Here is a 9,532-nt window from a genome sequence, read left to right on the forward strand (position 1 = left end):
CTGCCCAGCCCTGGCTACTCCCAGTCTAGGTGAAGGGACCTGTGCTCTTTCCTACAGACCCGGCTTCCAGGGCCCCATCTCCCAGTTCCTCCAGGGCAACCAGAGGCCTCCCTTAACTTTTCGGCCACACTTACAATAAGGAGTGAATTGCATGCTGGTGACAGTGAAGGACTGGAGGGTGTTTCTTAGAGCTCACCCTGCCCCATGGAGCTCAGCTTCTCAATCCCCCAGCCAGGGGCTATTCTGCCCACGTTATAGGCCTTGTGCCCATGAAGGCTTTAGGCTTGCTAGCCTGGCCTGGCCTGTACCCACTTCCTTTTTGGCCCCAGTGCTTTGGCCAGGCTGGTAGTTAAAGTTCTAAAAGTTTAATGAGGAAACCCCCTTTTCAGGAAGCTTTTTCAGAGAAGACAGTCTTTAATAATGGATCTCTCACCTTCGACACAAAACAAGAACACAAAGAAAAACTCAAATCATAGGAAATGGGTGACTATATTTTAATGAATCAAATTCTGGAATCCTCAGTTTCAAATGATCCCTAAGAAAACTTCAGGAAAGATATACATTTGACTGCGTGCAGATCCTCTTATTCCTGCATTTATCTTGACATGTACTAAAGGCTTTATGTGTACTGATGAAAGGTGAGGAGAGAGGGGCAAATTAAACTCCTAAGATAAATAGTTTTGAAGACCGAATGAGAGTAAATCAGAAGTTTTTAAATGAAACTTTACATCCTTGACGTTGCTACAAAAGGTTTCTTTCTGATTTGCCATCACAATAACCTGAAATACAGAAAACAAGGCCATTAATGACAGAAAGATGGACTCTGTTTATGTAGATAACAAATATCACGGTGGCATTAGAGCTGCCTTCGTTCAGCAGATTCTCTGTGCAAATACATCAGAGCAGATGGCAACCCTCAAAGATTGAAGTGGTTGTAATTCATAAACACCCTCAGGGCTGTTTCTGAAACCCTTTGAATTTCTCTAGACTAGGACCTGCTGTATGAAATAGTGCTTCCTTTATTTCTCTTAAATTTGCCTCACTGCATTTCAAAGTGTTGGGGTGCTCATTCTCCTGTTTCAGTTAGTGGAGACCAAGTCAGCCTGAACTCAGCCACATTATTGATGGTTTTGTTTTTGATTTTTTTTGGGGGGTGGGTAGGTACTGGGTCTCACTCTGTCTCCCAGAGTGCAGTGGCATCATCACAGCTTTCTACAACCTCTATCTCCTGGGCTTAAGTGATCCTCCTGTCTCAGCCTCCCAGAGTGCTAAGATTACAGGTGTGAACCACTGCACCTGGCCTGTTGGTGGTTTTAAAGTATTTACCATGTCGGCTCGGCACCTGTGGCTCAAGTGGATAAGGCGCCAGCCACATACACCTAAGGTGGCGGGTTCGAATCCAGGCCCGTCATGCTAAACAACGATGGCTGCAACCAAAAAAACAGCCAGGCGTTGTGGTGGCACCTGTGGTCCCAGCTACTTGTGAGGTGGAGGCAGAAGACTCGCTTGAGCCCAGGAGTTGGAGGTTACTGTGAGCTGTGATGCCACGGGACTCTACCCAGGGTGACAGCTTGAGGCTCTGTCTCAAAAAAAAAAAAAAAGAAGGTGTTTACCATGTCTCATATCATGTGTCACCAGGTGGTAACCCAAGGGACTTCAGAATCACAAAATTCTAGATTGTATCCAACTCAGCCACCTACTAAAGATCTTGGAGAACTTTCTTAGTCTTTATGTTCTTGTCAGTACGATGTGGATAGTAGGAGTATCTGCTCTGGAAGGTGTCTGCAGTGAGATGATGTAGGTCAAGGCCTCAGCAGGGCACCCAGCTGAGGTGACATCCTCACCAGCCCCACAGTTAGGCTGTCTCAAGGGTGGGGTTTTTAAATCTTATTTATGTTTGTGATCTGAGTTCATAGCTGCTTGGTGTACTAGGTCACTTAGATGGTCCTTTTTTTTTTTTTTGCCTTTTTTGGCCAGGGCTGGGTTTGGACTCCACCACCTCCAGCATATGGGGCTGGCACCCCACTCCTTTGAGCCACACGTGCTGCCCTAGATGGTCCCTTTTTTTCCCTACCTTTTAGCATCACCCTAATTGGACTTTGAAATGCAGTTTCCCATAGGAAGGAGTGTCCATTCCAAATACATGTGTACTTTCTTCCACAATGTTCCTGGCTTTGAAGTCATGATTAGATAAGGGTAGTATCGATAAAAAGATCCTACATCTGTTTTAAGGGATCTCAAAAAACCCAAGTGAGGAAAACCAGCTACCAGTATTTGGTTTCATATAGAAAAGAGAACGTTTGTTGAAATCATTCTCTTTTGAACTTCCTAGGTTCATGTCTCTGAGTTTTTAAATCAATGGCCACGTGAGCTGCCCACCTCTTCACTGGGCTACTCAATCCCCAAACAATATTAATTCCATCAAACTGGATTTTTTCAGTAGTGTAGACAGAGGTGACCACAGAAATGGCCTAAGGTAGCAGAATAAAAGGGAAAGTGTGTCATCCGCAGCAGAAATTCTACTTAAAGGCCTTTGCTCACCTCCTACTTTAGCCCCATGATAAGGTCAGTGAAAGATCTGGTCAAAATGATTGAGATGTGATCTCAGAGGGGTCCCTGGCCCTCTGGGGCCCCCCAGACCCTCTGCCTTCTCTTGAGTGCAGGTGAAATGCACTGCACTGGTGCATGGGCCCCGGCTCTCCGGCCCCTAGGGAGAGCCAGGCAGTGCCTGCACCCCACTCACCATTGTGGGTGATCAGCCTGTACTGCCTGGCCAGGCACAGCTCCTCCTGCCGCTGCCTCACGATCCTCTGTGCATCGGGGGTCAGGCCTCGGGGGTCACGGGCAAACACGAAGGAGTAGCTGTCAGCACAAGTGCCGTCAATGTTCAAGAGGCGGCAGGAGTACTGCACGGCGTAGGTTTCGTAGTCGGTGTCAATGATCCAGTGGTCATCGTCTGCAAGCCAGACCCATGGGGCCCATCAGTGCCTCTCCGGTGCTGGGTTCAGAGGTCAGGGAAACCGATTCCCAGGCCTCAGAACCCAATGGCTTCCTAAAACTGGTATCATTTCCTTAGGAAGCAGGAGACTACAGAGAGTCTGGACAGCTTTCATAAAACTGGTCAAATCAGGAAGAATCTTGTTCTCTTTTACAGAAAAAAGTCCTGGAGTCAGAGGGATCTCATTCACTGCAATGATAATCTCTCATCCTGATGACAAATGTGAGGGCATCTTTCCAAAGAACCACCGAGAATGTGGGCCCATGAAAACCACAGGATAAACCTTTCTACTGTTGTCTGAGCCATCTACCCTCCAATGATTCTTGAGTCTTCTGTGGCTAATGTGTGGCCGCCACCAACTTATGTTACCTTCACCATCAGGATGCACCTTTTCAATGATCTCTTTCAGCTGGTTCCTAGTCATCTCACTAACCACGCTGCCCTCTTGCCTCTCTACCTGCTGCTCCCATGGCCCTGCTCTCCGACTCCTTCCTAATTCCTGCAGAGTGATTCCTTACTTCTCCATGCTGGCAACACAGTAGGTTTTGCTGGGGGGCACCAGGTGCCCACCATTTGGCATCACACATTCCCCTTAGGGCTTATACTCTTCAACACTCCCCTGATGGAGGCAAAGCCAAGTCCTTGAAGAATTTAGAGTGTATGTATTCCTCAAGGCTGAGACATAAGCCATGCAGAACAGGTTTAACTTAAGGTGGTAAAAAATACCAACAGAGGCAGGAGGGGAAATAATGTTAGCAAGACTGCAGGTGAGTGGGTTGCCACAGAGAGAAAGCAGGGTTAGGCTTATCCAAATTTGCTTATTCAGATAAAAGTGCCACTTGTCCACTTCATTTGATCTTCTTGTCAGCATAAAACCAGGGCTGGGACTTTCTGAGCATTTAATTATGTGCCAGTTGCTGTCTGGACACTTTCCATATGTGCTCATGGTTATTTCTCACATTCTCTATTTTACAGATAAGGAAACTGAGGCACAGAGTCACTAAATAATTCACCCAAGGTCACAGAAGGCAGGGCAGCCCTGGGATTCAAGCTCCAGAGCCCACATGCTTAACCCTTTTACCACATCCTTTCCAGCAGTAAGCAGATCGAGGGTGGGGAGCCGAGAAACAGAAGGCTTTGTGTCTCTGTCCCCCACCCAGGTCTTGGAGCAAGGGGAGCTCTACACTGTGTAGTACTCCAGTCAGAGGAGGGGGCTGGGTCCCCCGGCATTAGAGGGTGTGAAGCCTCTGGGTGTGACTCTCTGAGAACCCCTGGGGTGATGCCCAGGCATGGAATCAGCCCAAACCAGGCCACACAGGAGGACTGTCACAGTGGTGGGTGTGGAGCCCTCTCTTTAGCTAACCAGGTCCTGCCAGGAGGGAGAAGGAGCCACCTCTGTGCCACCCAGGCTGTCTCAGGCTAAGTGTCAGAGCCCTGGGCACGGGGTGAGGGGTGGGGGTGCGGCAGTGAGAGGTGATGCCCCAGACTGATGACAGGTCAGCAGAAACCACAAAGTTACTCACAGAAAGGCCAGGAATAGAGGCCACGTGGACCTCACCCTAACCGCCGGCTCCTCTCCCAGACTCCTAGCACCTGGGCAGAGTCTTCCTCGTCCCTTGATGAAGTCACTTCTTCCCTGGTCATGGGGATCACTGTGCCAGTTGCAGGCGCCTCAGGAGTCTGCCTCTCAGACACAAAAACACTCGCCTTTGAAATGTTACTTGACTCAAGCTATTAGCTTGGCAAATCCACAGCTTGAATTTTCTTTTTTTCCAAAATTGTTGCCAATTGTCATGAATTCTGACATAAGAACTAGGTAACTTTCAATGGTTGGATTAGTAAAATTGGCTAATGTTCTTGACTTTAAAAGAAGGCCTAAGTTGGTTTGGTTAATTTCCAGGCTCTTTTGGACAAACAGTTCAAAGATGTAGAATTTAAATCATAGCAACCTTGACCAGACTCTCCCTTCTAAGAGTATTTGTAAAAACTGAACTGCCTGACTGTGGCTAGAGAGAATGAGATTGGTTCACCAAGCTCCCTGCTCCAGCAGCTGGGCAGGGCTCCTCTGGAGAACCAGACACCCCCAAACATTTCCAGACAGCAGCTAACTCTATGGAGTGGAGATGGCAAGAGAGAGTGCTCGAGGCAGCAGCTGGGAGTCCCTGAGTCCCTCCACCATCAGGGAATGGGGTTACACTGCCTCTGCATCTGCACTGTACTCACACAGACTGGTTTAGAGGACTGGACTGTCAGTCCAAAACCTGAAGAAAACCCTGGGTTGCAGAAGCTGTCTCTGGTGGACTGGTTCCATGGAAGATCTGTCACTCACTGTAGGCCTGGACTATGGCCCTTTAGCACCCTAGATCTATGTCCCTATCATCTAAAGTGACAAGACCAGATGAGAAGCTTCCTGTATTTCTCAGGCCTAAGGACCCATCTGAGCCAACCAGGCTAGAGATTTAACTCTACTTTGGACTACTTGTCGAAATAACCCAACAGGCCCCAGCAAACTGAATGGAGTCTGAAGACTTGATACCTAAGTGAGCCAAGATAAGTCTTTGGATTAAATTATCTAGACCAATGTTCCTCAAACTTCCCTGTGCAGAAGGAACATACCAAGGAGCATACTTTAAAAGGCAGACTCCAGGGCCCTAACCTAGAGTTTTTGAGTCAATAAGTCTGAGTTTAGACCCAGAAATCTGCATTTTTAATAGTGCCTCCTCCCCCACCCCCACCAGTTGATTTAGATATAGGTGGTCCAGGGACGCTGACTTAGTAAAACACTGATGTAGACATTCAGGCCTGCATTAGTTTTCAGACTGACAAGGGCCCCTTTGCCAGTAGAATGACAACTTTATGTGGGAAAAGGACAAGAGGAGAGGGCCCCAAACAATGATGGTCATAGCTAATATCTGTTGAGCATTTATTACGCAGTAGGCTAAGCACTTTCATTAGTTAGTCCTGCCAACAAGCCTATGAAATAGGAACTATTCTTTATGCCCATTGCGCAGCTAAGGAAATCAAGTTTCAGAGAGGCTAGCCTGTATTCACTCCACACCTGCCAACAGCGGCATCCTGAACCCCTGAGACATCCTGCTTGCTGCCAGCAGAGCTAGGAGGGAAGGAGACCAGTACGGGGTACGCCCACGGCTGGGGCAGCAAGCCATGGCAGCGTGTGTCAACACAGATATGTCATGTTCAACTGCAGAGGTGAGTTACATTTAATTTTTTAATAATTAGACAACAAATTTAATAAGCATTGGCCCGTGAGTTATTTTCTGTTCATAAGTGCACTCATTTTAAACACATCCATTTGGTGTGAGGCAGGGAGGGATTGAGAATGCATGCAGCTCTCTGAGTGGCCTTCAAATCCGCCTGTCCAGGTCATTGTTCAAAGCAAGACCAAGGTCAAAGAAGAAATGGGCACAAGGGATGAGAGCAGAGTTTTCAAAGAAGACCCCCAAATAAGCACGTAAAACAGAGGAAGGAACTCCACCAAGTATTACAGTTTGTGAGCTACTCAGAAAACAGAATGATAGTTCATGGCATTTATATTCCTACAGCTAAGAGGTGCCACCAAGTGCCACTGATTAGTTGCATGTTCCTGGGTCAGTCACTTCTCTAATATGAGCCTCAGTTGCTTCACTTGTAAAATGAGAGACTCGAACCCAGTGGTCTCTGTGGGTTCTCCCATTCTAGACTCAGAATAGAAAGCTATGATTTAATGACCAGGGAGATAATGAAGGTGCAATAACATCAGGCACTTACAGTGCACTTGGGTCTTGGGCACTGTTCTGAGTGCTTTCTCCACCTTAACTCATTGCATCTTCATTATACAACTCATGAGGTAGGTGCTATGATCATGCCACTTTGCAGATGAGGAAACTGAGGCCCTCAGCAGCTCAGGAACCTATCCCACGAGTAGTGCTTGAGTTGGGATTTGAATTCAGGCTGCCTCAGTTTAACACTGCACAGCTTCTTTTCTCAAAGGTAACCTAAGAAGGAATTCATCCTTACACCTTCCATATTATAGTGATCTCAATTACTATCTCTGGCAATCACTTTCAAGATTTCAATACTGTTATTTTTCTTCCAAATGACATCCTAGGTAAAAAGGCCAATATGTGAGAGGCAAAAACAGAGCTAATCTGGTTTAGTAGGGGGAGGAGGAGGGAAAGAGGTCTTCCCAGACCTGTCCCTAAAGGCACTGCTGATAGAATCCTAGTCCTTTAAGGGGATCTCAAAATGTCACAGAGCATTTCGTATTCACACTTTCTTTCTCTCTCTCTTTTTTTTTTTTTTTTTTTTTGAGACAGAGTCTCACTATGTTGCCCTCAGTAGAGTGCTGTGGCATCACGGCTCTCAGCAACGTCAAACTCTTCCACTCAAGTGATTCTCTTACCTCAGCCTCCCAAGTAGCTGGGACTGCAGGTGCCCACCACAACACCTGGCTATTTTTTTGTTGCAGTTGTCACTGTTGTTTAGCAGCCCCGGGCTGGGCTCAAACCTGTTAGCCTCAGTGTATGTGGCTGGCGCCCTATTCACTGAGCTACGGGTGCCCAGCCATGTTCACATTTTCTAAAAATTAGTGATCTTGTACCTCTGGCATTGACTTTCGTAATCCATTATCAGAAAAGTATATCTCTCACTCTACACAAATCACTTTGAAAAGTTTTGCTATACTACATAAAATACTTTTTATTACTTCTAAGGATAAAAGTTTTTTCCCTTTGAGGTGCAGCAACCTCATGTCATTTGCACAATGTAAATCCAAATGAAAATGTAATGTGACTTTTAGAAAGTTCTATTTCACCCAACAGACAACTTTGGAGGAAGTCAGTGACTGTGTGGCATGTGTAGAGAGCTATGGTTACATAAAGGACACTTCTGCTCTGGATCACTGTATGAAGAGAGACCCCCTGAAGGACTCCCGGGTTCTATCTCACAGGAGAACTCACACATACTTTAGGAAAGATGGTCTGTATTAGAAGTCCCTGCAGTTCAGGGCCTCCTAATCCTGGCCTGGGAGTTGGAACCCCTGGCTTCTGACGTTGGCTCTCACAAACTTGTTGCATCACCTTGGACAAAGCACTGCCTTCTCTTGGCTTTAGTTTATTTATCTCTATACTGAACCTCCTTGGTAGGGTGAACTCTCTCTCTCTCTCTGATACCATGATAGGAATCCCTAGCCGACATCATTCTCTAGCTACCAAGTAGACTCCAGATTTAAAACTTAGGAGAACTGGGATGGGGCAGATGGAAACAGCAGGCAGATATTGTGTTCTCTTGATTAGGTCAAGTTTTAGGATGTTCTAAGAGTATTCAACATGCCTCACCCCCCGCCCCCAATCTGAATCTGGGGCTTAGAGGACACTGCCACCCAGAACTCTGTGCCTGGCTCAGAATCTCAACATAGCAGGCAGAGTGCTCCGGAGTGAGCCAACTCTATGCACAACTCTTTCTCCATCATTGGATGGGTGTCTCTCAACCTCTGCTGGGGCCCCAGAGAGTCAAGCTGTCTCCAGGATTCACCCCAAAGAGAAAAAGGAGATGCAAAGCCAGGTGGAGAGGCGATGTGGGAGGCGGGACAGGAAAGCACAGAGCCAGTTACACTCCTTGGCACATTTGCCCGCTGGGAAAATGGCACCTGATAAACTGAAAGGTCCTTTTCAGTTGGGACCAGGCCTCCTGACTGGGGAGGTGCAGAAGGGGGGCTGACTACTCTCAATCATGCCCCTAACCGCAGGCGGTTCTGAGAGTTCCTGTCCTTCACAGGCCTTCTCACAGGCCATTCTTCCCAAGGCTGTCACTGGAGAAGAGACCCAGAGATTTGGCCAGGTACGGCCTCCAACCCGTTCCATTCAGCTAACTACTCACTTCCTTTCTGAAGAAAGGAGGCTACGCCCCAGTACTTCATCTTGAACTTGGCAGGGTCCTCGGTATCTGTGAAGGTGCCCACCATGTCTGCGCACACGTCCCAGTTACTGCAAAAGCCAAGAGGATCCTGAGCCAAGCCTGGCGAAGGCCTCCCTCCCTCCATCCACCCCAGGGGCTCTCTTCTCTCCCTCATCAAGGTCTGACACTCTGCAAGGGGGGCCCGGGACCATGGAGCGAAAAAAAGCGCACAGCTAGCTGCCCAGGGGTCACTGACTTCAAAAGACGCACTCGGCCCTTGGCCGTGGCGCTCATCTGGCCATGCTCGTCCACAGAGAACTCGGCGACGATGTTATCCTGCAGAAAGAGGCCCTCGGGGTCCTTCTTGGCCATGGCGTACCAGATGCCAGCGAACTGCAAAAGGGATGAGAGCAGGGGTCTGGTGTCTGGGGGTGCACGGCCGGCGGCAGCGACGGATGCGGGGCCGGGGTGGGGGTGGGGGGGTGACCCGGGCCACCAGGGCCGCCCAGGCGGATACCTACGCGAGCCTTGTCGAAGTTCTCCTTGACTTGGAAGCTGCTCACCCGGCAGTCGCGCTCCGCCCGGCCGCTGCCCAGCGCCGCCAGCAGCAAGAGCGCCCACATCCACTTCATCTTGCCC

General features: G+C 48.4%; 1 protein-coding gene across 1 annotated transcript; it reads right to left on the minus strand.

The window, feature by feature from the left end:
* Window positions 1-470: 470 nt before the first annotated feature.
* Window positions 471-9,526, minus strand: RBP4 (retinol binding protein 4). The gene is made up of 5 exons (XM_003783711.2): window positions 9,415-9,526; window positions 9,150-9,286; window positions 8,876-8,982; window positions 2,744-2,956; window positions 471-779 (listed from the first exon to the last, which is right to left on the minus strand). The coding sequence occupies exons 1-5, from the start codon at window positions 9,523-9,525 to the stop codon at window positions 742-744; spliced, it is 606 nt and encodes a 201-aa protein (XP_003783759.1). The 5' UTR covers window position 9,526; the 3' UTR covers window positions 471-741.
* Window positions 9,527-9,532: the final 6 nt, after the last annotated feature.

This window comes from Otolemur garnettii, unplaced genomic scaffold, assembly GCF_000181295.1.
Source record: "Otolemur garnettii isolate 467f Iridium unplaced genomic scaffold, OtoGar3 scaffold00008, whole genome shotgun sequence".
Taxonomy (NCBI): Eukaryota; Metazoa; Chordata; class Mammalia; order Primates; family Galagidae; genus Otolemur; species Otolemur garnettii.

Coding starts and splice junctions, on each gene's coding strand:
- RBP4 (XM_003783711.2), bottom strand. CDS start 9,525: ATGAAGTGGATGTGGGCGCTCTTGCTGCTGGCGGCGCTGGGCAGCGGC. Junction 2,957..8,875: donor CTCCTTTCTTCAGAAAGGAA/GTGAGTAGTTAG, acceptor TCTGGCTTGCAG/ACGATGACCACTGGATCATT. Junction 780..2,743: donor CAGGCTGATCACCCACAATG/GTGAGTGGGGTG, acceptor TCTGTATTTCAG/GTTATTGTGATGGCAAATCA.